Here is a 27,975-nt window from a genome sequence, read left to right on the forward strand (position 1 = left end):
TGTTGAACTCAATTTGCTAATATTTTGTTGGTAATTTTTGCATCTATGTGAGAGATATTGGTCTATAGTCAGTCGTCTTGTAATGGTTTTGTCTGGTTTTGGTATTAGGGTGACACTGACAAATGACTTAGGAAGTATTCCTGCTGCTTCTGTCTTCTAGAAAAGATTGCAGAAAATAGGTATTATTTTCCCTTAAATATTTGTAAAATTCACCAGTGAAGTTATCTATGCTGTGTGCTTACTTCTTGATAAATGAATGTTGTGACTATGGTTTCGTATGGAGACTTCATTACATTCCACTTTGGGGCATATGAGGGTAAAGCTACAGCTTTGTACATAGGAGAGTGGCATCACCTATTGGGAGAAGTCATTCTCCATATAACGTAGACAGTTTGGAGTCTGCTCAGATCAAAGACTGTGATGGTTAATATTGAGTGTCAACCTGATTGGACTGAAGGACACAAAGTATTGTTCCTGGGTGTATCTCTGTGAGGGTCTTGGCAACGGAGACTAATATTTGAATCAGTGGACTGGGAGAGGCAGACCCACTCTCAATCTGGGTAGACACAATCTAATCAGCTGCCAGTGTAGCTAGAAATAAAGCAGGCAGAGGAACATGGAGGGATTACACTGGCTGAGTCTTCCAGCCTTCATCTTTCCCCCATGCTAGATGCTTCCTGCCCTCGAACATCGGACTTCAAGTTCTTCAGCTTTTGGACTCTTGGACTTACACTGGTGGTTTGCCAGGTGCTCTCGGGCCTTCGGCCACAGACTTGAGGCTGCACTGTCGGCTTCCGTACTTTTGAGATCTTGGGATTCAGACTAGCTTCCCTGCTTCTCAGCTTGCAGACGGCCTATTGTGGACCTCACCTTGTGATTGTGTGAGTCGATACTCCTTCATAAACTCCCCTTTATATATACATCTATCCTATTAGTCCTGTCCCTCTAGGGAACCCTGACTAATACAAAGATCATATGTATTTATATATATATACACATACATATTTGAGACAGAGTCTTGCTCTGTCACCCAGGCTGGAGTGCAGTGGCATGATCTCAGCTCACTGCAACCTCTGCCTCCTGGGTTCAAGAGATTCTCCTGCCTCAGCCTCCTGAGTAGCTGGGATTACAGGCACGTGCCACCATGCCCAGCTAATTTTTGTATTTTTAGTAGAGACAGCATTTCACCATGTCGGCCAAGCTGGTCTCAAACTCTTGGCCTCAAGTGATCCGCCCGCCTCAGCCTCCCAAAGTGTTGGGATTACAGGCGTAAGCCACTGTGCCCAACCAAAGATATTCCTTTGGGAGCTTCCTTCAACAGCACTTACCCACCCGCAAGAGTGAGCTTGAACACCTGCTTTGCACCATGTGACTTCCTTTCTGACCCCATGACTGCATTTTATTGGACCAGGCATAAACAACTGATGTAAATTGGACCAGTCAGATTGTCTCTTCAGGGATTTGGGATTTAGAACTAAGAGGCAGCTACCTAGTTTCTGCATAAAGTTGGAATTGAGATTTTCTAGACACAGGAATTGGGGACCAATGGTGTTGGAGTTGTTACACCAGATAGGTGTAAAAGTCCTGCCTGCTGAGAGGATTATGTGGAAGCTGATCAGGTTGCCGGGGACAAGTGGAGGCAGGGTAGGGCTGAAGGGCTGTGGGATGGAGAACCTCAGAAGACTCCATCTGGGGTCCAGGAAAGGACAGAGAAGGTATTAGGGATCGGGTCCTCCAGATCTAAGGGTGGGGTGGTGGCATGTTTCTTGAGTTGGTTCCTGGAAAGGGAGCTGAAATGGTTTAATCCCTCTTCCATGAAACACAGGCGGTGGGGACAGCCACCAGACAGGAAAACACACTGTACATTGATCCTTTCATGACTTTGTGAAATTGATGGACAGGCAGGTGGGGAGGGGTCCTGGGAGAGAGTCTGGGGCACTCCATCTTGGGGTATCTCTTTCGCCCTCCTCCTTAGAGGGGAAGCTTTGGCCTGTGCTGGGGTGGGGGAAGAAGAAGATGATGTGGAGCCTGAAGCAAGGTTAGGGTGGAGCAACTGAGGATTTCCAGCATGGGTGACCGGGCTGATTAGGACTGGATCCAGCTGCCCCACTGCTCCACCGCCTGCCCAACACTTAACCTCCACACACTGTGCCCTTGGATGGTTGGGAGAAGCCTGTGCCCAGCCCTTCGGCCACCAGAAGAAAATCAGGAATAGAATCTCTGGTTTTGAAGACACAAAAAGTTAGACAGCTTTATTAAATAGACTTTAATTCGAAGTAAACCAGAGAGTTTTGTGTGTAGAAATATTTTGCTTAACTTAGGGCCATCACTGCATTATGAACTCTGGTGTGTGTGTGTGTATGTGCACGCACGCGTGCACAGGCCAGTGTCCTTCTGTGGGGGTGTCTGCGTGAGGACCCCTCCACGCTTGTCATTATGGCCTCCCCCTGTGCACCTGAGCCTATGGATAAGGCATAGTCTTGTCTTGAGTCCCAGTATTCACTCCCCTTGTAGAATCCTGACAGCCTTCAGTCACCTTCCCTTTTCCAGTCTCCCAAAAGCAATGGCGCCTTAAGTGTGCGGTGAGGATGGGGTGGGTCTTGAGGTAGCCTAGACCACAGCTGTCCCTTCAAGGCGAGGCCTCAGCTGAGTGCAGGAGATAGGAGAAGCTGGTCCTGGAGCAATTCCAGAAGCGCAGGACCACGAGCACCCCGACCCCCAGCAGCAAGAGGCCGCCCAGGGACCCAAAGAAGATCCCGAAGAACACGTCGAGTTTCATGCTCAGGTGCTCACAGTGCTCTCCCCAGGCCGTGTAGATGGAGAAGGACACACAGCTGGGGACCGAGAGAGAGACAGCGTGTCAGAGGCGGGAGCTCAGCCTCCCAAGCCCCGCCTCTTCCGCTGGGGAAGATGTTCTCTAGGAGAGGCTGGGCTTGCCCCACTCTCCGGAGAGAAAGGCTGAGTCAGCCCTGAGGCCGTTCTGAAGTGAGGCCACTGGGCCAAGAGGCAGCTGTGGGCTTTAAAACATGGGCCTGGGCCGGGCCTGGTGGCTCACGCCTGGAATCCCAGCACTCTGAAAGGCTGAGGCGGGCGGATCACTTGAGATCAGGAGTTCAAGACCAGACTGGCCAACACGGTAAAACCCCATCTCTACTAAAAATACAAAAATTAGCCAGGCGTGGTGGCGCGCACCTGTAGTCCCAGCTACTCGGGAGGCTGAGGCAGAATCGCTTGAACCCGGGAGGCGGAGCTTGCAGTGAGCCGAGATTGCAACACTGCACTCCAGCCTGGGGGACAGAGAGACCCCGTCTCAAAAACAAAAACAAAAACGTGGAGTGAATTCAGCTGCGCGTGCAGTCAGCTGTGCCTGGGCAGCGGGGATGCCGACTGGCCACAAGTGGGCATGCGCAGTCACAGCCCCGCCCCGGCCCCGCCCCGCCCGGAGAGCTGGGCCCCGCCCCCGCTCCGCCCACCCCCTTCTTCGGCGGATCTGGAACTGCAGCTGGCGGAGGGCGCGGAGACCAGGCCTGCGTGCGCCGCGGCTTCCTGCGCTGTTCACCAGCGGAACCCCGGGACTGCTGGTGAGGGCAGGGGCAAAGGCGCCTCCCGTGTAGACACAGGACTGCAGGTTCCTTCCCCACAAGGAGACAGCAGGGAAGCAGCAGCCAGATCAGGTGGGAGGGTTTGACTTTGGGCCTCACGCCTGTAATCTCAGCACTTTGGGAGGCTGAGGTGGGCGGATCACCTGAGGTCAGGAGTTTGAGACCAGCCTGGCCAACATGGCGAAACCTTGTTTCTACTAAAAATACAAAAATCAGCTGGGTGTGGTGGTGCGCGTCTGTAGTCACAGCTACTCGGGAGGCTGAGGCAGGAGAATGGCGTGAACCCGGGAGGTGGAGGTTGCAGTGAGTCGAGATCACGCCACTGCACTCCAGCCTGGGCGACGGAATGACACTCCATCTCAAAAAATAAAAAATGTTTGGCTTTGGAAACCATGCCCTGCTGCTTAACCTACTGGCTCCCCGGGCAAGTTCCTGGTCATCTTTAAGCTGCAGTTTTCTCATCTTCGAAATGGTTTCAATACCCCCTGTGGCTCCTTTGGGTTTCAGAGTTTGTAATATATTCTCCACACAGAGCAGGCACTCACAACTCTCCCTTCCCACTGTCCCCTCTTCCCAGGTCTCCGATCTTTCTCGTTACAAAGGGAGCCATCCTAATTTCTGGACCCCTTGCGGTGTCTTGCCCAGCTTGGGTTCCCCAGCACTGTCATCCACCTCCTGGCCGCAGCCCTATGCACCTGCAGCGGGGCCCACTGGGCAGGTGCTGGCACTGGCCTCCATGGTCACAGTAGCCTCTACTGCACGGGGACACGCAGGTGAAGCCGCTCTGGGGGCTATAGACCAGGTCATAGCCCTTGTAGCCATTGCATTTGAAGTAAGCCTTCAGCGTGCTCACGTTCACTGTCGGGAAGGACATAGATTAACACAGAAAGCAACTGATGAACACTAAATCAATACCTTTTCAACCACGAATTCTTTTTCAGGTGTTTCTCCTGAGAAGTAATTAGAGAGATGCACAGATACATATGCCCCTGCATATTCAGATCAGCGTGGTGGATAATAGTAACAACGTTTCAGAAGTGGGGTCGGGTTAAATAAACTGCACATCCTTACCAAGGGATGACAGTTCCTATGGAAAAAGTTTCCTATGGAAAAAGTTTTCTATGGAAAATGCTTTCCTAAAGAGCGTATGCTTTGAAGGTGGCCAGACCTGGGTTGAAACTGAAACTCTACTAGTAACTAGATGTGTAATTCAGGGAACATTCCTTAACTCTTTCAGTGTCAGTTTCCTTATCTTTAAAAGGAAATGATCATAATAGCACTTATGCTGCTGTGAGATTTAAATGAGGTAATATGTCCACAGTACTCAGTACACTGCCTGACACACAGTAAGCACTCAAAAAATGGAAATGATTATTCTAATGTATTTTAAAATATGACACTATATTCAAACCTACCATTATAATATGTCAAATGGGAATATGGATACAATATATGAGACAATCTGTTCACAAATGTTTAACGAGGAGGTTATCAAACATTAGGAATGATTTGATCCTTCAATAAAAAATCGATGTGTGAAGTTCTTAGGCATAAATGAAAGTTCAGAAGGATATGTACAAAATATTGTTGTCTCTCTGGGGATTGGGATTACAGGGTTTTTTTCCTCTTTTCTTTTTGTTAAATTTGTGTTTCCTAAAGTTTCTGCAATAAACATAGGATACTTGTATAATAAAAATTATAGGTTTTCCTTAATTGCATAGTCAGGGTTTGCCTCCCTGGGCCTCCTACCCCAACTCCCCAACATACAGTAGTTCTGAGGGATTTCACCCACTGCTCCAGGAGAGAGCAGGCTTAGCCTGCATTCTAGGAGAAGCTCTTGCTTGGTCCCAGACCCAAGTAAAACAGCACTTTCTGTTGTGTTTGGGGTGGCCACTGCCCTATTCTCTGCCCTATACAGAAATAGGATGTGTTATTCGTTTGTTACTCTGACAAGCTTGCCAACTTACACCTGTTCCAGGAGAACCAGGGGCTGTCAGCACTGAAAGGGGGCTCAGAAATCTCATCTCATTTTCAGATGGGGGTGTGCTGAGGCCTGGCCTGGGGAAGGTGCTACGGGGGTGCTGAGGCCTGGCCTGGCCTGGCGAAGGGTGCTCAGGGGTGCTGAGAGCCTGGCCTGGCCCTGGGGGAAGGTGCTTGGGGGTGTTGAGGGCCTGGCCTGGCTTGGGGGAAGGTGCTTGGAGGGGTGTTGAGGCCTGGCCTGGGGAAGGTGCTGGGGGGTGTTGAGGCCTGGCCTGGCTTGGGGAAGGTGCTTGGGGGTTGTTGAGGCCTCGCCTGGGGAAGGTGCTGAGGAGCGTTGAGGCCTGCCTGGGGAAGGTGCTGGGGGGTGTTGAGGGCCTGGCCTGGCCTGGGGAAGGTGCTTAGGGGTGTTGAGGGCCTGGCCTGGGGAAGGTGCTGGGGGGTGTTGAGGCCTGCTGGCCTGGCTGGGGAAGGTGCTTGGGGGTGTTGAGGCCTCGCCTGGGGAAGGTGCTGAGGGGTGTTGAGGCCTGGCCTGGGGAAGGTGCTGGGGGGTGTTGAGGCCTGGCCTGGGCCTGGAGAAGGTGCTGGGGGGTGTTGAGGCCTGGCCTGGGCCTGGGGAAGGTGGTTTGCACAGGGTCACATCATTTCAGGGAAGAGTTGCCTCTGTCCCTGGCCAGTCTCCAGTCTCCAGCTTAATAGCCTGCAGCTGGAGGACAGACATGATGGGGGTGTCCTTGTGTATGTTTAAGTGCAATGGCATCTTAAGAAAACTATTAGCAATGTTATGAAAATAAATTGCTGCTGTTTTATTAGCGGCCACAGTCAGCAAGGCCCTGGCTGAGTACTTGCTCTGTGAAGCTGCATACATGGGACCTGCCTTAGCAGTGCTGGCTGCTCCTGCTCTTGAATCTAAAAGGAAGCTGGATAAAATGTTCACGTTTTCTCTCAAAACCAAGCAAACAGAAAAAACTCAACTAACTTGTTTGTGTGGGCGGAAGCACCTCCGTTTACCCGCCCCCTGCAGTGACCCCCACATTGTCCCTGGAATGGATGGACTCACGGGCTGTCACATCCACACGTCTTCCCTGGAGATGGGCTGGAAGACCACGTGGTTCCTGGACTCCTCCCTCCTCCGTGGAACCTGGTAGAAGAACGCCTCCACTACCGCAGCCAGCAGCTGGTTGTTCAGGAAGTCGATGACGGGGGCCCCAAGGGCGGGTACTGGAACTCCGAGATGACCATCCAGTGTTGAATGGGGCTTCCCGAGGCAGGTGCTGGGGAATTGCTGTGTGGGAGGGTGACGGTGAGGGGGGCCAGGGAGCGGGGGATGAGGAAGAGGACCTGGGGGCTCAGGGGGACACAGTCCACTTACATTCGGTTCACTTGGCTGTTGCGGAGAAAGGCCCGCATGTCCAGGGTCCCCAGTATGTTATGCCACCTAGGACAGAGGATGGGGGATGGGCAGGTGGGGGTGAGGCCCCATCCAGAGGGGAGATCCCCTCCCACCTTGATGGGGTGTATTAATCCCTGTTTCTCCTCCTGGAACAGGAGCCCCAGGGGAGACCCCCTCCCACCTTGATGGGTGTATTCATCCCTGTTTCCTCCTGGAACGGGAGCCCCAGGACCCCAGCACATTCCTCACCGTCTCTGCATCCTCGCACTCTAACCTAGCCCAGTGACTGTCGCGGGTCCTTGCTTAATAATGTTTGTTGTGAGTGAAGGGTTTTCCATTCTGTCCCCCTCCTCAGCCTCGCCTCTGATGCATGACTCATGACCCCTCCACAGTATACTGAACATGGGTTAAGTAGACCTAGGAGGTGGTCAGGGGCTGTGGGTGTCAAGGTGACTTAGGTGGAGTCTAAACTCAAAGAGTGCATAGTCTGGTGCAGGTGACAAATGTCAACAGATTTTACCACGTGGAGTGGGGAGTGGGAAGTAGGGAGTGTGGAGTGGGAGCAGGGAGTGGGAGTGTGAGTGGGGAGCAGGGAGCGGGGAGTGGGGAGTGTGGAGTGGGGAGTATGGAGTGGGGAGTGGGAAGTAGGGAGTGGGGAGTATGGGGATTGTGGAGTGGGGAGTGGGGAGTGGGAAGTAGGGAGTGGGAAGTAGGGAGTGGGGAGTGGGGAGTGGGAAGTAGGGAGTGGGGAGTGTGGAGTGGGGAGTGGGAAGTAGGGAGTGGGGAGTGTGGAGTGGGGAGTGGGAAGTAGGGAGTGGGGAATGTGGAGTATGGAGTGTGGAGTGGGGAGTGGGGAGTGGAAAGTAGGGAGTGGGAGTGGGGAATGGGAAGTGGGGAGTGGGGAGTGGGGAGTGGGGAGTGTGAAGTGGGGTGTGGGAAGTAGGGAGTGGGGAATGTGGAGTATGGAGTGTGGAGTGGGGAGTGGGAAGTAGGGAGTGGGGAATGTGGAGTATGGAGTGTGGAGTGGGGAGTGGGGAGTGGAAAGTAGGGAGTGGGAGTGGGGAGTGGGAAGTGGGGAGTGTGGAGTGGGGAGTGGGAAGTGGGGAGTGGGGAGTGTGGAGTGCTATGTGTGCAGTAGTAATAATAGCAATTACAATGTTTGAATACTTGCGTGTCGGGCACCGTACTAAATGCTTGACGCACATCATTTAAACGGTGAGACAGCCTGTTGACTCAGGTGCTATGCTTGTCCCTGTGTTTACAGATGACCTGTTACATAATGTGTGTAATTAACATACCTGCTCTAGTGAGGGGCAGCGCAGAGGTTTTGATTCTGGGTGTGCAGGATGCTAGAGCCTCAAACACTCGGCAGTTGTGCAACTTTGCCTGTGATTGGGGTATGGCATGGAAGCCAAGAGCAGGGAGCACCCAGTTCCCTCTGGGAAGTCAGGGAAGACTCCCTGGAGGTGAAACGTCCTTTGGTTTCTTCCAGGTCATACCCGAGATGCTTAGAGGTCTCGGCTGGGGTGACTTGGCACCCTGGCCTCTGCTTGTGGTGAGCTGAGGTTTCTGTCCCCGGCCTTCCTCACTTCCTAATGCCCTGCACCTCCCATGGGGCAACAGGCTCCGGCCTTCTCTGGCAATTGAATCCAGATGGATGACAAGATGAAGGCCGCACAGGGATGGTTCCGCCCTCGCCTGAACCCGCCAAGCGTCCCCTCCCACCCGGAGCACGGCCTGCAGCACTGACCGAGGCGTTGACCTCTGCCATGGAGGCATTTTCCTCTTCACTGAGCAAGAGCTGGATGACTCTTAAGGGAGGTTCTGGAGATGGGAGAAGCAAATGTATCATCACCCCACGGTTTACCCAGACTTACCCAAGAAGTCCGTCGGGCCAGCCCAGGGCAACGGCTCCATTCCACAGTGACAGGTCACTGAAGACACCGGAGAAGTGGCCCTCACCCTAGCGCTCACTCCACTATGCCCCGGGCCTCCGGCCGCTCATCTCACTGAGCCAGCTGTGAAGTCTCTGCCTCCGCCCTTCCTCCACAGGCCACACAGCCCCGTGGTCCTTGCTGTGACAGCTGCCCTCGCCAGCTCCTACAGCCCGCACCTTACACCATCCCAGAGAAATCCGGAGCTGTCCTGTGACCCCAGAGCTTCCCCATCCCATTATCATATCCCATTCCCCAAAGGTGGGAGGAGTGTGGAGGTGAGAGGGCGGGGCCCGGGTGGGGCGCAGGGGTAAGAGGGCGGAGCCTGGGTGGGGTGCAGGGGTAAGAAGGCGGAGCCTGGCTGGGGTGCGAGGGTGAGAGGGCGGGGCCTGGATGGGGTGCGAGGGTGAGAGGGCGGGGCCTGGGTGGAGTGTGGGAGTTGAGAGGGCGGGGCCTGGGTAGAGTGTGGAGGTGAGAGGGCGGGGCCTGGGTGGAGCGTGGGGGTGAGAGGGCGGGGCCTGGGTGGAGCGTGGGGGTGAGAGGGTGGGGCCTGGGTGGAGTGCCGGGGTGAGAGGGCGGGGCCTGGGTGGAGTATGGGGGTGAGAGGGCGGGGCCTGGGTGGAGTGCCAGGGTGAGAAGGCGGGGCCTGGGTGGAGCGTGGCGGTTGAGAGGGTGGGGCCTGGGTGGAGCGTGGGGGTGAGAGGGCGGGGCCTGGGTGGAGCGTGGGGGTGAGAGGGTGGGGCCTGGGTGGAGTGCCGGGGTGAGAGGGCGGGGCCTGGGTGGAGTGTGGGGGTGAGAGGGCGGGGCCTGGGTGGAGTGCCAGGGTGAGAAGGCGGGGCCTGGGTGGAGCGTGGGGGTGAGAGGGCGGGGCCTGGGTAGAGTGTGGAGGTGAGAGGGCGGGGCCTGGGTGGAGCGTGGGGGTGAGAGGGCGGTACCTAGGTGGACAGTTGGACTGAAGTTGTTCCCAGCCAGGAAGCAGAGGCTATCGGTGAAGGCCGGGGGGCAGGTGCACGTGGGCTGGCAGCCCAGAGTCTGGGAGATGTAGCAGCGGCCTTGATTGTAGCAGTAATTCACAGGGCAGGACTGGTTCCGACACAGGAGAGAGCTCCCCAGAGCTGCAGAGTGAGCAGGGAGGTCAGCAGCAGCGCACTGGGGCAGCGGAGGGAGAGCCCAGCCCGTGGAAACCCGCTCTGGGACAGGCCTGCTTTCTTTCCCCCAGTGTTCTGCTGTGGGCCACTCAGAACCCCAAACCATCCTTCCCCCCTTTTCCAGGCGTTTCTCTGCAAGGCAACCCCTTTCCTCGACCAGGCAGGTATTCTTCCACTTCTAGAGAGGGACTGGAGTGTTTCTCAGGCCTTCTGCTTCAGAAAGGACCCTGAAGGCTGGCAGAGGAGGGGCCCCCAGCCGGCTTTCCTCACGCCCTCGCCTCTCACTTCCGTCTCCTCTTCTGCGTTTATAAAATCTGTGGTTCTACCCACTCTGGCCTCGGCTCTGAAGGCACAGTGACCTCTAGATTTTATTTGGGTGCCTAAGGGGGCTTGGTAAAGGCCTTGCTGTGATCTCCCTCATCAGACTCTGATGGCTCAGAGCGGGAGGAACAGGTGGCTGGGAGGACTCAAAGGGAAAATCAGGCACCTTTGCTGCCGGATCCCCACGCCAGCCCCTCCAAACGTCCTGACTTGTGAGATGTAGAGATCCTGGGCCTCGTGTCTCTGAAGACCCCCAGGGAGCCCGAGGAGCCAGCTTGCCCGGTTCCCTGGCCGCTGCTGAAGTCTCCTCCCCTGGGCAGACCATCTTCAGTCTTTTGCCCAGGGTTTCCCCCATCAATGCCTCAGGGATGCTTAGCCCCGTCCCCTCCCCTATGCCTGTACAACCTCTTCTCCTTCAGCACCACACCATCTGCCACCCCCTTTCCAGGCCTACCTAGATTTCCCATACCTGCCTAGATTTCCCATACCTGCCTAGATTTCCCGTACCTGCCTAGATTTCCCGTACCTGCCTAGATTTCCCATACCTGCCTAGATTTCCCGTACCTGCCTAGATTACCTACCTAGATTGTGCATTCTAAAGGCTTGCCGGAGAAGGGAGAGAAATAGTTTGCCTTTGGCTGTCCACACCCTTGAGCTGTGAGCTGCTCCCAGAAATCCCTCCTCCAGGCCCTGTTCCCGGCTCACCAGCACAGTGCCGTCCATCCCCAGTCAGGTGTGGAGGGCAGGGCTCGCAGCCCTTCCCAGGAATGCAGCGGACACTCGGGAAGCACAGCTCCTCACAGGCGTCCTTGGAGTGCTCGCAGTAGCGGCCAAAGGTGCCCCCATCACACTTGCAGCCGGCCATCTGGAGGAAGGTTGCTGATCACGGGCGGCCAGGAGACCAAACTGGTAAGGGCTTCTGGCTGTCTCTGACTGACCCCTTTGGCCTGGGAACCCGTGGACCCTGCCTGAGTCATGTCTCAGCTCCACCAGCACCTGGTGAGTATCTTCTTGACCAGGCCCTGGGGCTGCAAGGCCCTAAAGCCACACGGTAGTCCTGCCCATTTGGCCTCCCTGGTTCATTATTTACTCCGACTCCTTGCCTGGCCCTGCACCAGGATCTCAGCCTCTTCCCTCTCACACTCTAGCTCTTTGCCTGAAATCCTTTCTAGAGTAAGACGGGGGATGCGTGAATGATTGAAGCATTAATGAATGAATGAATGTATCCATGTATCTATGTATGTATCCATGTATGTATATATGTATCATGTGTGTATATATCCATGCACGTATATATCCACATATGTATCAATGTATGTATCATGTATGTATGTATCCATGTGTGTATGTATCCATGCATGTACGTATCATATGCATGTATCAATGTATGTATGTATCATGTATGTATGCATGTATCCATGTATGTATGTATGTATCCATGTATGTATCAATGTATGTATATATCCATGTATGTGTATCATGTATGTATGTATCAATGTATGTATCATGTATGTGTGTATGTACTATTGCTTGAAAACTGGATTCCTTATTTATTTATTTTGAGACAGGGTCGCACTATGTCACCCAGGCTGGAGTGCAGTGTCTTGATCTCGGCTCACTGCAAACTCCACCTCCCAGGTTCAAGCCATCCTCCCACCTCAGCCTCCTGAGGAGCTGGGACTATAGGCATGTACTACCATGCCCACTAATTTTTGTATTTTTCTTTTTCTTTTTTTTATGAGACAGTCTCGTTCTGTTTTCCAGGCTGCAGTGTAATGTCTCGATCTCGGCTCACTGCAATGTCCCCCTCCTGAGTTAAAGCAATTCTTGTGCCTCAGCCTCCCAAATAGCTGGGATCACAGGCATATGCCACCATGCCCAGCTAATTTTTTGATTTTTATTGGAGACAGCGTCTTCACATATTGCCCAGGCTGGTCTCGAAGTCCTGAGCCCAAGCAATCCACCTGCCTCAGGCTTCTATGTGGCCTGCAAACTGGATTTCATATAAGCTGACATTTTGACCTCCCTTGCTGACCCCCAAACCAAGAAGACGGAACCTCCCTGCTAAGTACTGAGAAAACACAGCAACCAGAACAACAGCCCAGCAAAGGCTGTGGCTCCAATATCTCCCCACGCTCCCTGCACTCCCCTTTCTAACTTCCTTACTGAAGCAACTCGGGGCAGCTCCAGAATAGTAGATTGATTTTAATCTGTCTTTTTCCCATTGTGTATTTTATCCTTTTCTACCCCCCACCCCACCAACCATCACTACCTCTATCCCTTTCAAGTCCCCATTCTCTGCTCATGCTTCAGAAGGATGTGTATGTGTATGTGTCTGTGTGTGTGTGCATGTGTGCATGTGTGTGTGCGTGTGTGTGTGTGTAAAGGGTGAAGGAGGTGGTTTTGTGTTGCCAGATAAACACTTTCTGGCTCTTCCTTTACAACCAAAAATAAAAATTAAAAAGCAGATAGGACAAGAGTCGTGGAATTAGGCCAAGTATCTTGGCTAGAAACATGGAAAAGTAATTTCTCCAAACTGAAAAAGATGTTTCTTTTAGCCAGAGGGAGACAGTAAAAGAGAAAGCAAAGGGGCTTGGAGGTGTCAAGATAGAGCGACCAGCAGCTCTCTTCCCAGCACCGTGATGATGACATCCTAGGGAGAAATGGCTGTGGGGTGCTTCTAGGCAGACAGGACCATAAGCGGCCTCGTAAAAGGTGTCCTATGTCTGAGCAAGGCACAGAAGCAGCAGAGCCTCTCCCTGGGTCTGAAGGGGAAGTGGGGCAGAGCTGGGATGGAAACCTGTGTGGACTCATGCCCAGGGACCCCATGACCACCTTCCACCCCACACCGCAGGGCCCTCTGCTGAGCTTTGCCACAGAGCTGTGGAACTGGAAACCATTGGGCACTGTGAGAAAGACTGAGGTGGAGGCTTCCTGCCAACCTGGCAGAGGGGAGGTGGGAGAGAAAAGTCCAGTTGAACTATAAGCAATCAAGTTTCTTTCTTTCTCTTTCTTTTCTTTTCTTTCTCTCTTCCTTTTTCTCTCTTTCTTTCCCTTCCTTCCCCTTTCTTTCCTTCCTTCCTTCTTCTTTCTTTTTCTCCAATAAAGTTTCTTTCTTTCTTTCTCTTTCTTTTCCTTCCTTCCCCTTTCTTTCTCTTTCCTTCCTTCCTTCCTTCCTTCTTTCTCTTTCTTTCTTTTCTTTCTGTCTCTCCTTTCCTTTTTTTCCTTCCTTCTTTCTTTTCTTTCTTTTCATTCTTTCTTTTTGGATGGAGTCTCACTCTGTTGCCCAGGCTGGAGTGCAGTGGCGCAATCTTGGCTCACTGTAACCTCTGCCTCTCGCGTTCAAGTGATTCTCCTGCCTCAGCCTCCCAAGTAGCTGGGACTACAGGCGCCCGCCACCACACCCAGCTGATTTTTGTATTTTTAGTAGAGATGGGGTTCCACCATGTTGGTCAGGATGGTCTCGATCTCCTGACCTTGTGATGCGCCTGCCTCAGCCTCCAAAAGTGCTGGGATTAAAGGCATGAGCCCCTGCACCCGGCCAGAAAGTTCTCTTTCTTCCCACGTGAGTTTATGGCCTGAGACTGGAATCTGCTCCACCCATCTCCCAACACCAACACACCCAGCAGAGGCAGAATCACAGCATCTGTTCCACTCCCGTTTCCTCTCCCCTCGGCACAGAAACTCCTCACCTGCCTCCCAACACTCACCTCCAGGGAGGAGTTGCCCACCCTGCTGGTCTGGTTGTACAAACACTGGCTCTCTGCATTGCAATGGCAGACCACAGTCCTGGGCTGGAGTGCAGATGCCAAGCCAATCTTGGCACTTCTCGCTAGAATCTCCAGAGTGAATGGCTCCAATGACTTGGGTGTCCATAGCAACGTCCCATTCTCTGCCCCGGGGAAGATGAGAACGTTGAGAGCCGGGAGACTCCTCAGCTCTGTGGTCTGATGCATCCTCATCCAACACCCTGATTGCTGATGCGGGGCTTCTCCCACCCATCTCAGGCCACCTCCCCACTCCCCAGACAAATCTCATTGGTGATTTCCTCTGAGCAAGGCTGGTATCGGGTGATCCTGGTCACGCTCCCAGCTGGAAGGAGGTGGCACCAGTCCAACATACTGATTGTAACGGGGGACACCACAGAGGGAAAAGCAGTTTCCCACTGAAGAAACCCCAAAGGGCAGCCCTCGCTGGGCTTGCACCAGGATGGCACATCCTGGGGGATGGAGGATCAACGCCAGGATCCTCCAGGCACCTCCCCAGGCTATGCTGCCAGCCAAACCAGCTTCATTCTCACAGCAGCCCCATCCTTTGCCCTGATTTCTCACCCACCCCCCACTTCCTGGACCTTTCCCAACACCCCCTTCAGACACCACACTGTAGTGAAACACTGCTACACATCTTCTGATCCAACTCACACTTTTCAAGAAAATAGGAAAGCCTAGAACAGCAGATTGAAAGGAAGTGACAGAGAACAGACGAACGCAATTTCCAGACCATAGTCCTCCAGGGATGGAGCCCGTGGAGAATAAAATCTCCCAACGCCGTTGTCTTGCACCTGGAAGGACGCACGTGGGGCACAATTGTCTCACACTTGGGAGGACGCATGTGAGGCAAAAGGGATGTGGGCAAAGCAGTCCCTTCTGGCACACGGAGAGAAAGAACGTCAGACAGAGAGGCAAAGAAATGCAGATATGCCCCCTGGGGCTTTGGTTTAGCCAAGAACAGTCACCCACAGAATTAGTGCTGGCAACAGGCAGCGGCATCCCTTGTGCTGGGACCCTTTGGCCCTGATCGTGGATGCAGGGCTCAGGGTCTCTAACACCTTTATGGAGAGGAAACGATGGTACGTTACTGGGTCCTAGCCCAGGAAATCAGACAAGGAGAGACACAGCTAGGTAAACACGGTTACCAGACATAAAAAGAGCAAGAAAGGTACCAAATGAAAGTATTTTTTATATTTCTTTAAGTCTTGTCCTACATTAGATCCTTCCTTTAATAGATATAAAAATGTTGTAAATTGGTCATTTTAAATGTTGCACTTGATTATTCTAATACTTTGGTGAATGCATAATGATTAAAGATGACTGCATATGATCAGATTGAGATTAAATGATCTTTGAGTCAGTTTTTTTTTTTTTTTTTGAGATGGAGTCTCGCTCTATTGCCCAGGCTGGAGTGCAGTGACGCGATCTCAGTTCACTGCAACATCTGCCTCCTAGGTTCAAGCGATTCTTCTGCCTCAGTCTCCCGAAGAGCTGGGATTACAGGCACCCGCCACCATGCCTGGCTATTTTTTTGTTTTTTTAGTAGAGATGGGGTTTCACCGTGTTGGCCAGGCTGGTCTTAAACTCCTGACCTCAGATGATCCACCCGCGTCGGCCTCCCAAAGTGCTGGGATGACAGGCCTGAGCCATCGCGCCCAGCCGTGAATCAGTTCTATGTGTCCAGATTCACTCTACCTATCTGACCAAATCACCATAAGCCTGTCACTACTACTTACTGGGGGCACCTATTTGAGTTATACGTATCGTTCCTCAGAAATGCCGGTCCTGGATATTCAAATGAAAGAGTGACGGCAAGTTTTGCTGGGTATAGCGATGCAAAATTTCCCAAAGTTTGACTCTGACCTCATCCCTACCCACCTCCCCACTCTCCCCAGCCAAACATTCTTACCAAAGAGCTTAAAGTCAGTCCAGTTGTCTCTGAGCGTGAAGGTGGCATCCTCAGCATTGCTGGTGTACTGAATCAGCGTGGTCTGCCCCTTGTAGGCTTCAACCACACAACCACCATTGATGGAGGGCGGGTACTGATCTGAAACACAAAGAGGGGATGGGGGTTCCGAGGGAGGGCAGTCTCCTGCTTTATCAGCCTCCTCTCTTTCTCAAATCTAATATGTGTGAGGCATTCCCAGGACTGTGCCCCACCTCTGGAAGAAGGAATTATTCTGTGTACCCGCTCTCGACTGACGCACAGCAGGCTGGGACTGTACTGCCCACCTAGCCAAATCTTTAGCCTCTCTCTCTCCCCCAGCCTCCTCAAAAAGAGCTCCTTTCGGATTCTTTCCTGAACATGGTGCTATGCTGGGTATGACAAAAAGCGAATTCGAGAGCAGATTTGTTTAGACCGTTACAGAGTTGTACCTTCGGCAAAGGGCTGAAAACCTGAAGGGTGCCGGGCGTGGTGTCTCATGCCTGTAATCCCAGCACTTTGGGAGGCCGAGGCCGGCAGATCACCTGAGGTCGGGAGTTCAAGACCAGCCTGACCAACATGGTGAAACCCCGTCTCTACTAAAAATACAAAAATTAGTCAGGCGTAGTGACAGGCACCTGTAATCCCAGCTACTCAGGAGGCTGAAGCAGGAGAATAGCTTGAACCCGGGAGGCAGAGGTTGCCGTGAGCCGAGATCATGCCACTGCACTCCAGCCTGGGCAACAAGAGTGAAACTCCATCTTAAAAAAAAAGAAAAGAAAGAAAACGAAAAAAACCTGGAGAGTCACATCGAAACGCACATCACATTTGTCCAGAAATAGAGAGGGAGTGAAACCTTTTCACGGGGCTGTTTCTCGGAGCCCTGCCATTTCCATTTCATAGTTGGTTCACACATCCATTCAATCTGTCATTTAACAAATATTTATTGAGCTAAGTGGCTGGCATTGCTCTGGGTAGTGAGGATACAGTCATGAATGAATAATAAAAAAGATACCTGTGAAAATTATAAAATATGTTGAGTAATTTTAAATGCTAAGGAGAAAAAAATAAAGCAGGGAAGGCAAACAGGAAGTGTGGGTAAATGTGCCATTTTAGACAGGGTGGCCAAGAGAGCCCTTGCTGAGGAGGGGAATTGGAATAAAGACATAAAGGAGGTGAGGGGCAAGCGTGTGGCTGTCCAGGGAAGGAAAGGCATTCAGGCAAGAGAACAGCACGTGTGAAGCCTGGGAGCTGAGCGCACATGCCTGGTGTGTTTGAGGAACACAGAGGAGCCTGCGGGGCTGGAGTGGAGGGAGGTGGGAAGGGGTCCAGCAGTAGGATGGAGTGCAGGGAGCTGGGAAGGGGTCCAGCACTAGGAGAAGAGCTCTGAGAAATGGCGGGGGGCAGACTGAGCGGGCTGGAGTGCAGGGAGCTGGGAAGGGGTCCAGCACTAGAAGAGCTCTGAGAAGCCGAACCGGGCCAAAGGCCACTGCTAGGATGGAGAGAGCGGGGGAAGCCACTGGAGGGTCTGAGCAGAGGAATAACAGGAGCAAAAGAATCTGTTCAGTGAATGCAGATGCACAGGGTAAAGCAGGGTCAGGGAAGGGCAGCTCCTCATCTGCTTCTGCTCTGAAAAGGCCTCCCAGGGGCTCAGGCCACTTACTGAGGGTGGCGTTCACCTGCTTGTAGGTTTTGCTGACGGCCCTCGTGTGAAGTCCGATGCTTGCGTTGCGCAGGGCCAGGGTGTCATAGATGCATGAGCTGTCTCCATTACAGCGGGAGATCACATCTTCAGCCCAGGAGCTGTTTTGCAGTTGTGAGTAGAAAACAGGGGTGAAGTTGGAAGGCAGTTGGTCATTCCTCTTGCCAAGGAGGCCTGTCCCGTTGATCTGCCCTGTAACACACAGAGCGTGATGGTACCGGGCATGGCACTCAGCCTTATTCCTTCTGTGTCCACCCCTACCCCTCACTTTATGTGGCCTGGAGCGGGGCGGTGGGAGTGCAGGGCGACAGCGGTTTCTAGCTTCTGAGTCTGGAAACGCCTGCTGCGGTGAGAGAGGATGCTCGACCTACCCCATTCTCTCCTCCAGCTAGAGAAAGGCAGGTGCACTGGTCCTGGGGGGACAGTCCTGGGGGGCCGAGGGGGGGCACAGATTCCTCGGACCTTAGGGAGGATGGAGGTCTGCTTCCTACAGGGCTGAGGGGGACGACCTAAACACACTGGCTCTCCTTACCTGCCCCTTCTGCCCCGAGACCCTGCCCAGACTCACAGGTCATTCCGTAGTGGAAAAGCATCTCCTCAGAGCTCCCTGGGGGGACGGTGGAGCCATTGGGCATCCTGAAGTCGTCCTCCGGATTGTTATTCCAGACTCCTGAGGGACAGTCAGAGTGGGAGGTTGGCCACCCTGGGCACACAGCTGTCCCCTTCCTGGGGAGCATCCAGTGAACGCAGTGGGGAGAGGCCAGGGCCTGGCAGCCTCCGCCGTCGCACCTGCTGTCAGGCCTCCAGGGGAGCCGGGAGGATGGGCCCTCACACCCTGCCCGGCTGCCTTCAGGAGAGGTGGGAGGAAACTCGGGCAGCCATGGAGGAGGGCGGGAGGATGTGGGAGGCAAGAGGAAAGGGCCAAAGGATGGCTGTGACCCCGCCCCCGACTCTCCGGAGCCCACCCCTGATGCTCCCTTAGAGCGGGAGGTGGCCAAAAAGGGTGCCTCGGTGGCGGCTGGAGAAGCCCCTCCGCTCCCGGCCCGCTCCGTGCCCGAGGGTTCTGCTCCAAGGAGGCGGAGAAAGGGAGGCCGAGCAGGGCTGCCCGGGCCCGCGGGCGTGGGGGTCCGAGCTCCGGCTCCGTAGAGCCTCAGAGGCAGGTGCGCGCCGCCCTCACCCAGGAGCCCCTCCGTGCGGTTCTGGTACTCGGGCGGGAGGCTGGCGGAGGCGTGGAGGATGTCGGAGAGCGCGATCACCGAGACGGCGGCCCAGCCGTCGAAGCTGGCAGAGACCACGGAGCCGTTGCGGCTCAGGAGGACTCCGGTGGCGTTGACCGTCTCCTGGCCTGGAGCATCGGGAGGGCGCGGAGAGGAAGCCAGGTCGGCACCGCGGCCCCCACCGAACCCGCGCCCTGCCCGGCCCGCACCAGCCCTCCCCATCCCTCTCCCCCTCCCCCTGCCCCTGCCCCTGCCCCTCCCCTGCCCCTGCCCCTGCCCCTCCCCTGCCCCTGCCTCTCCCCCTGCCCCTGCCCCTCCCCCTCCCCTCCCCCTGCCCCTCCCCTTCCCCTGCCCCTTCCCCTGCCCCTGCCTCTCCCCCTGCCCCTGCCCCTCCCCCTCCCCTCCCCCTGCCCCTCCCCTTCCCCTGCCCCTCCCCTGCCCCTGCCTCTCCCCCTGCCCCTGCCCCTCCCCCTCCCCTCCCCCTGCCCCTCCCCTGCCCCTGCCCCTGCCCCTGCCCCTCCCCCTGCCCCTCCCCTGCCCCTGCCCCTCCCCCTCCCCTGCCCCTCCCCCTGCCCCGGGACTGAAGCCTGGAGGAATCTGCACTGGAGGCGGGAGAAGAGGCCGGCGAGCTGCAGGCCCCGCTCCGGGGAAAGAGGCTGCGCGCACTTGGCCTTGCACCGCCACGCCCTGGACCCTGCACCGCCACGCCCTGGACCCTGCACCGCAACGCTCTGGACCCTGCACCGCAACGCTCTGGGCCCTGCATGGCCACGCCCTGGACCCTGCACCGCCACACACTGGACCCTGCACCGCCACACACTGGACCCTGCACCGCAATGCGCTCGGCCCTGCACCGCAACACGGCTTCCCGCCCAGCTCGCTGCTCCCGGAGGTAGGCGCTCCCCAGCCCACCTCCGCCGTCTCCATGTCCAGGCTCAAATGTCACAGTCTGGTTATCCAGCAGGACATGGATTCCATCATGAGGCTCAAGGAGCCATTGGACCTGGAAGGAGATGGGAAGGAGTCTGAGCCCGACCCGCAGGTGGAGCCGACGCCCAGGAGAGCGGCTGGGAGAGCCCCCGGGGCTGGAAGCTGCGCCCTGGGCCCGGAGGAAGGCGCTGGCGGCCGCGGCCCGAGTGACGCCAGCCCCGTCTACCGTGTGCTCCGCAGGGCCAGGCATGGTTTTCGGATGAGCCCCTTTAGCTCTCACAACAGCCCGTGAGGCAAGTCATGTTATCCCCGTTCTTACCAGGAGAAAACCAAGTTAAGTAGTTTCTTCGAAGCCAAACAGCTGGGAAACCGTGGCGCCAGAGCCGTAATCCCCCATCCGCACCATTTACTCCGGGACAGCTGCGCGGATGGGGTGTGGCTCCCTCCCTCCTGCCCGGCTTCCTCTTCTTCGCTGTCTTCCTTCTCCTCAGCCTCAGTGTGTGGCTGAAGGTCCCTGTGGATGCCATGCAGGGAGGTCCCCGCGCCCCTCACTCACCGTCACGGGGCCCAGGCTGCCAGAGCGGTACTGAGCCGCAAAGGCGATGAAGTTGGTGGCCTGGGCTGAGCCAGTCTGGGCCGTGCGGCCCTGCAGCAGGAAGGAGGAGTTCCCGTCCTGGGCCCCGACCAGCAGGAAGTCCCCCAGCCCATTGAAGGTGTAACTGACACCATCCAAGGTGGTGATGTGGGGGTCCCCGAACATCCAGGCTGGGGAAAAAAGAGATGCCGCCTCAGCAGAGATGCCGCCTCAGCATGACAAACCAAGTGCCCGGCTGAGATTCCTCACTGCAGTCCGGGGGGCACCTGTCAGGTGGACTCAGGGCTGGGATTCCTCACTATAGTCAGGGAGGCACCTGTCAGGAGGACTCAGGGCTGAGATTCCTCACTACAGTCGGGGGCCGGGCAGTGGGGGACACCTGTCAGGAGGACTTGGGGCTGAGATTCCTCATTATAGTTGGGGGGGCACCTGTCAGGTGGACTCGGGGCTGGGATTCCTCACTGTAGTCAGGGGGGACACTTGTCCAGGTGGACTCAGCAGGGGAGATGTTCACGGAGCACAGATTCCTCCCCTCAAGGCTCCTTGCACTTTTGTGCCCCACTATTCTCACTCCTTCCCCAACACCAGGTACAAAGCCCCTCCACTGGCCGTCCGCCCATCACTGGCGTCATCTCCATCTTCCCTTGTGGCCACAGCTCTGCCCCTACTCCTCATCCAGATGCCACCTCCTGGAAGCCCAGAAGCTCCCCCTCCCCAGAGGCTCTGCCTGGGCCTGGGCCCTGAGGCTCACCAGGCCGTGGGGGTCTGTATGTAGCACAGCCCACGCGGGGCCGCCTCTGCTGGTACAGGGCACAGAGGTAGGGCTTGTCATTCCAGAGGCAGCACCAGTTCTGCGGTTCCAGTTCCGGGGCTGCAGAGAGGAGCAGTGAGTCGGGGAGGCTGAGGACCTGGAGGACCCAGCCGGAGAGCTGGGTGGCAGGGCGGGGTCAGTGGAGAGCTTGGTGGCAGGGCAGGGCAGTGTCGGTGGAGAGCTGGGTAGGACGGGGTGGTGTTGGTGGCAAGAGCATGGCTTTGGAATCCAGCACGGCCCTCTCGTGGCCCTGGGCAGTGGACAGGGTACTGTCTCTTTTTCAGGCACTGGGGCCACTGTGCAGCAGGGTGCATGGTAGGGGATAAGCAGATTTCCTGTCCTGAGGGTGGACAGCCAAGTACTGACACTCTCAACATAATGGGAGTGGGGAGGGCATGGCTGACAGTCAGGGAACTGTGGAAACTGCCAAGGGACAGGGGAGAGAACGGGAGGACACAGACCACGTGACCCAGGCCCCTGTGCTCTGCAGCTCCCTTGGAGGGTCTCTGCGGGAGCTGATTCTCAGTCTTCCCCCAAACATCCTGCTCATCCGGGTCTACAGGGACAGGGTCAGCCTAGGTGCTCTCTTCTTGCCTGGAGAGATGGCCCCACTCTGGCCTAGGGATGCGGAGCCAGGTACGGAGATGGGCAAAGAGGCACTCAGCTCACACATCCCCGAATGTCCGCTGGTGGGGATGTTGGAAGCTTCCTAATGTTACCAGATCAGGAAACGGAGGCCCAGAGAGGGGAAGGGTCTGGGAAGGAATGAGGACAAGAGGCTTCATGCTGAGGGTCCCCTGCTTGGCTGGGAAGGTGGGGTTGAGATCTCCAAGGACTCACGCACCGAACTGCCAGGGACGCTGCACGTGCCAGCCTTCACGAAACTCTCCCCACGGCCCGTAGCTGCAGCACACGCCTCCTCGCCAGGACGTGAAGCTGCAGAGCTGCCTGCTGCCGAGGCCCAAGAGACCTGAAACAAGTCCAGTCCCACTCAGGCCCAGGCCGGGGATGCCAGGGGCAGGGCGGGAACAAGCAGGGGCTGTTTCTGGGAAGAGGGCGCGAGCAGAGAGGGCGGGAGGCTGAGGGCGCGAGCAGAGAGGGTGGTGGGTGAGCTTGTGGGGGGCGGGAAGGTGGTGTCACCTATGCTGACGGGTTGGAATCGTAAGTCCCATCGTCCCTGCTGCCAGGAACAAGGGCAGGAGACCTGGTTCCAGCCCCAGCTGGGCCACTGAGGCTGGCTCTTCAGCCACTGCAGGCACTCGAGACGGTAGTTAGGCCTTTCTTCCCGGTGTAGCCTGTAGAACTGCAGCCCTCGGAGGCCTGGGGTCAGGAGATGGGGAGAGAGAAAGGGCTTATCCAGGGCCTAGGCCTGGGGTCCGGGGATGGGGAGGGAAAAAGGGCCCACGTCAGGTGGGCAAGGATTCCTCCCCCAAAGCCCATTGCTTGACTTAGCGTCTGTTTCTTTACCAAAAGTGGTTGCCACAGAACAAATAGAACTGGATTTATACTTCACAATTCACATGGCTGGGTTCTAAGGCTAAACTGTCCTTTATCCTATCACATTTTGGAAACTATTGTTTCTTTCCCACTGGGGCCTCTGGACTGAGTCGGAGAAGGCGTCATCGTCTGCCTCTTGACACTTGTCTTTCTACCCACATGAAAGCTCTTTGAGAGTAAACATAGTTGATCTTTTTCCGTTTTAAAATGTTTCTGGCTGTTAGCACAGTGTCCAGCACACAGCAGGTGCCCAGTAAATGATGATGATGAATGTCAGCTTCTCCTTCGTAGATTCTCTCTTTCTGAGATGGAGTCTCGCTCTGTCACCCAGGCGGGAGTGCAGTGGAGCGATCTCGGCTCGCTGCAACCTCCACCTCCCGGGTTCAAACGATTCTCCTGCCTCAGCCTTTCGAGTAGCTGGAATTACAGGTGTGCGCTACAATGCCTGGCTAATTTTTGTGTATTTAGTAGAGACAGAGTTTCACCATGTTGCCCAGGCTGGTCTCAAACTCCTGACCTCAGGTGATCCACCCACCTCGGCCTCCCAAAGTGCTGGGATCACAGGCGTGAGCCACCGCACCCCGGCCGGTAGATTTTCTTAAAGGATCTCACCTGGGTTCTCATTCCTGCTCTGGGCAGGACACTTGGAGAATTGTCTGAACTGCCCATTCAAATCTCACCTCCCACAAGACCCTGTCCTCACTTCTGGGATCTGGGCCCCCCTGAGAGCCCTCTTGGGTTGGTTCATCTGAGGGAGAAGATGTAGCCCCCTCTGAGACTGTGCTGTGTCCAGGGGTGCAGGAGGTACCAGCGGCCCCCTGGGCGGTGCCACATCCCACCTAGACCTGTAGGAGGTTGGACTGTGCAGGGGAGGCCCTTCAGGACGGTGGTGACGTTAGGGAGCGGCCCTCTAGGACTGCGGTGGTGTGTGGGCTGGAGGACACATGAGGGCTTGAGACCAGCTCAGGGGTGATAAGGTGGCACTTTTACCTGAGCTGGAATTCAGGAATCTATCAGGGCGATACTTCTCCCACACTGGCTGGGACATCAGTGGGCTGTTTTCGAAATAGCCATCTCCACTGCAGGGAAGGAGAGACTCTCTCAGGCCTCCGTTATGCACAGGCTCTTGCCTCGCGGTTGCAAGGCGTCCATTCATCCCGCTGGCCGGTCAGCAGCTGGTCAGCCAGCTAGGCGGGCAGTGGGTCAGTGGGGCAGTGGGTCAGCCAACCCCCATTGTCGAGCCCCAGCACTGAGCAGCAGAGGGGACAAGATGGATGGGCAGAGGTAGGAGGCTCTAACCAATTCCGCTTCTGCAAGAAACTGGCAGGTCTGCTTGGTCACGAGACAGGGGCGTGAAAACAACAGAGTTCAGGCCTCATTTCTGTTTGTTTCCCTTCAACAGGCAGAGGGTTTGGAGCGGGACAGACTCTAGGGACAGTGTATTGTGATGGTTAAGAGCCAGTTTCTGGAGTTAGGCAGTGACGGATTCAACTGCTGATCCCCACACTTACTAGCTTGGTGACCACGGACAACTTACTGACCCTCTCTGGTTCTTAGTTTTCACATCTGTGTAAAAGGGATTAAAGTAGCACGACCTAGCTGTACGGTGAGGATTCAATGCAGTAACATCTGCGAATCCCTCAGAACTGAGTGAGGCCTCGATACAACAGGTGCTTCCACTGCTGTCACCACCACCAACACCAACGCTACCACCATCACCACCTCCACCACCACCACCACCACCACCAACACTACTACCATCACCACCACCACCACCACCAACACTGCCACCATCACCACCTCCACCACCACCATCACCACTACCACCACTACCACCATCACCACTTCCACCACCACCACCATCACCACCACCACCACCACCATCACCACCACCACCACCACCGCCTCCACCACCACCAACACTACCACCATCGCCACCACCACCACTGCCTCCACCACCGCCAACACTACCACCATCGCCACCACCACCACTACCACCATTGCCACCACCACCACCGCCACCACCAGCACTACCACCATCAGCACCACCACCAACACCAATACCACCACCACCACCGCCACCACCACCAACACCAACACTACCACCATCGCCACCATCACCACCATTACCACCATCACCACTTCCACCACCACCACCAACACTACCACCATCAGCACTACCACCAACACCAACACTATCACCATCGCCACCACCACTGCCACCACCACCACTGCCAACACTACCACCAAAATCACCACCATCACCACCACTACCACCATCACCACTTCCACCCCCACCACTATCAGCACCACCATCAACACCAACCCTATCATCACCGCCACCACCACCAACACTACCACCATCGCCACCACGACCACCACTATGGCCATCACCATCTGCAGGTGTGGGGTCCGAGCATGCTCAGGAAGGAGAGAAGCCTGGAGCGGCGGCCTGTAGCCCCATCCTGGGTGCCTGCTGCAGAGTGGGGACTCTTGGGCTTTTCCTCCTCCCTGACACAAGCAGGATGACGCACCCCTGTGTGACACCTTCCTTGGGTGTACTTGGACCATGTGAAATTCCTAGGCAGTTGGGTAATTCCCCTCCTTTCACCTTCACAGCACACCAAGTAACCAGTGAAAGCAGTGTAATCAAAGGGGTAACCTGAGCACACTCAGTGTAGGAGAAGACCATTTGCAGCAATTATCAAGGACAAAAGACATCGCTTCTCGGCCTTTTGGCTAAGATCAAGTGAAGAACAAGACATGTGGCCTTTGCACTGATTGCCACACACCAGCATATGGGACAGAGACGGTGCACTGTTGCATCGGAGACGGCCTCCCACACACGGAAATCCATATTTCAACCGCCCACAGCCCCGTGCCTCCTCTCTCCCTTCACCACCAGCTCCTTATAAGCTTTTGGTGCCCCCTGGAATTCTCAGGAAGTCGGGAAGGCAGATTCTAGCCTCAGATGTCTGGGTTCAAATCACATTGCCACTTCCCAGCTCTGGGACTTTAGGCAAATTGTCAGTCTATTTGTATCTCAGTTTCCTGATCTGTAGAGTGGGGATGATAAATCGTATCCGCCTCATGGGGTGGTTGTGATCATGACATGCAATAATGTACGTGAAGTGTTAGTGTCATCAGTCTTGGCTGTTATTATCATGATATTTGAGAAGGTAAGAGAGGCCAGCTAATGTAGTGGAAATCAGGGAAGCCAAAGCTCTGGGAATTATTACAACGCACAGGGACTGGGATGGGAGAGGGCGTGGTGGACAAATGGGTGTTCTTGTCGTGGGAAGCAGCCAGATGCCCGGCCCCAGCGGGAGCTGGAGTCAGCGTGAGTCAGAAGCACCAGCCAGGAGGGTTCACATCTTGCCCAGGGTGGGAGTGTGTGTGCAGTGAAACCCCACTCTGCACCCTCCCTGCCATCTGCTCAGTGCTGACAACCCCTCCCATCCTACCTGGAGAAGCCCATGAGCACGAGGTTGCCTGAGCGCTGGGCCACGTCCCACTGCATCCCACCGCTCTGGTAGAGAAACAGGGCATAGGACCTGCTCCCGTCTGTGGAGAGGATGGCCTGGTAGGTGTTGCTCTGGGGGTGGGTGGAAGAAAACACAGGGATGCCCGTGAGAGATCCGGGGTCTCCTCTCTTATGTCCCCCCGCCCGTCCCACAGCCCTGCCTGGACATGTACAGCACCTGTTCCTGGTCTGCCCACAGCAAAGGCATGGGCCCAAAATGCTGGCAAGTTTTGGGTCAATGAGGGCAGCTTTCACCCTGGGTGTGAACACACTTACCACAGTGGATTTGCCTTTTGGTGACTTTCTTCCAGGAAGGGAGATAAAGGGTTCTGGGTTATAATTCAGTTAGATGAGTGTTTGTAAGAGAAAGCTACCAGAACCTGAGAGATCAGCCAAGATACCAGAGAGCTAGAGAGGAGGCTTTGTTAGCTCCCTCGCGGATATTTAAGGACATTGTCCAAATTGTCCCCTCCACCTGAACAGCATGGATGACACTGGGGTTCACTGAAGGCGCACACGTTGTCCACAGTAGGTGACCAGTGAACTTTTGTCAAGTGAATGAAGAAATGAGTGACTTTAGATCAGACATAAGGAAGAACTTGGTGACTACAAGAGTGGGTCCTCGGAGGGAGGACAGAGGAGATGGTGTGGTGTGCCCCATGCCCGTTGGATGAGCCCATGCTTAATGGCCAGAGGCTGGAGTCAGAAGAAGCTCCACTGCAGGCCTGGCGTTGCCATTTGCAGTGGCATGACTTTGAGCAAGTTACTTAACCTCTCTAACCATTGTCTTCCTCATCTGTAAAATGTGGATCAGAATACCTAGTTGAGCCACATGAAATTCCCAATAGCCAGACATTTTTGACTTACAAAAATGCCACTTGCTATGTTTCAACCTAATAATATCTGGTTTGCTGGGCTGCAGTGAGGTCAAGTAGGCAAAGGGCTGAGGCCGGCCGGGCCCACAGTGAGTGCTCCGCCAGCAGTGGGAGCAGCGGGGGTGGCAGTGGGTGGGCTTGCTATAATTAGCAATCTTTCCTAGAGCCAGAGAGGATTTTGGAAGAGTAGCCCCTGCCTAGGATTCTAGGATGTCTGACTCCCAGATGGCTCCCTGGGAGCTGCCCACGGGTCTACTCACCCCGAGGGTCCACTGGGCAGGATAAGCGTGGGCATTGACCCATGTGACCTTTAGGGTCCACCTGGCCTTGAAGCCGCCATTGTTTGTGATCTTTCTAATCCAAGACTCGGCCTGCAGGACTGGCAGGCTGCGTTCACCATAGAGCGTCTCGTATTCCTAGGAAAGGAGGGCAGATGAGAACAAGCCAACGAGGGTCCCACTCCCGCACATGGACCCCCACTTTCTGCGTGGGGACCCACCCACATGGCCTGCCCTCCCCTGTCCCAGGCCTGCATTTTTGCCGTGAGCTCTTCTGACGTGAAGTTCAATTCAAACTCGGGCTGCAGGAAGGCCTGCAGTGTGCAGAATGCAGAGTCCTGGCCCAGACGTCCAAGACCTCTGGACTTGAACTCAAGCGTCTCTTAGCTCAAACTGGCCCAGAGAGCAAAGCCACTCAGGCCCACTTTTACCTCCCCATGCCTAATCTGCAGCTCCTTGAGAACAGGCATGAGACTCT

At 55.3% G+C, this 27,975-nt stretch overlaps 1 protein-coding gene across 1 annotated transcript in view; it reads right to left on the reverse strand.

Moving 5' to 3' along the window:
- Positions 1-2,242: 2,242 nt before the first annotated feature.
- Positions 2,243-27,975, reverse strand: part of LOC105470977 (mucin 4, cell surface associated) — a 62,595-nt gene continuing 36,862 nt past the window's right edge. The window contains 22 exon segments of the mRNA XM_071090544.1: positions 2,243-2,834; positions 4,298-4,460; positions 6,640-6,654; positions 6,657-6,783; positions 6,786-6,864; positions 6,952-7,005; positions 8,712-8,796; positions 9,842-10,021; positions 11,081-11,240; positions 14,086-14,267; positions 16,055-16,192; positions 17,733-17,963; positions 18,340-18,441; positions 18,949-19,116; positions 19,901-19,991; positions 20,475-20,683; positions 21,265-21,384; positions 22,169-22,294; positions 22,465-22,644; positions 23,812-23,900; positions 26,286-26,416; positions 27,480-27,635. Coding sequence (XP_070946645.1) covers positions 2,630-2,834; positions 4,298-4,460; positions 6,640-6,654; positions 6,657-6,783; positions 6,786-6,864; positions 6,952-7,005; positions 8,712-8,796; positions 9,842-10,021; positions 11,081-11,240; positions 14,086-14,267; positions 16,055-16,192; positions 17,733-17,963; positions 18,340-18,441; positions 18,949-19,116; positions 19,901-19,991; positions 20,475-20,683; positions 21,265-21,384; positions 22,169-22,294; positions 22,465-22,644; positions 23,812-23,900; positions 26,286-26,416; positions 27,480-27,635 — 2,991 coding nt within the window. The 3' untranslated portion in view covers positions 2,243-2,629.

This window comes from Macaca nemestrina, chromosome 2, assembly GCF_043159975.1.
Source record: "Macaca nemestrina isolate mMacNem1 chromosome 2, mMacNem.hap1, whole genome shotgun sequence".
Taxonomy (NCBI): Eukaryota; Metazoa; Chordata; class Mammalia; order Primates; family Cercopithecidae; genus Macaca; species Macaca nemestrina.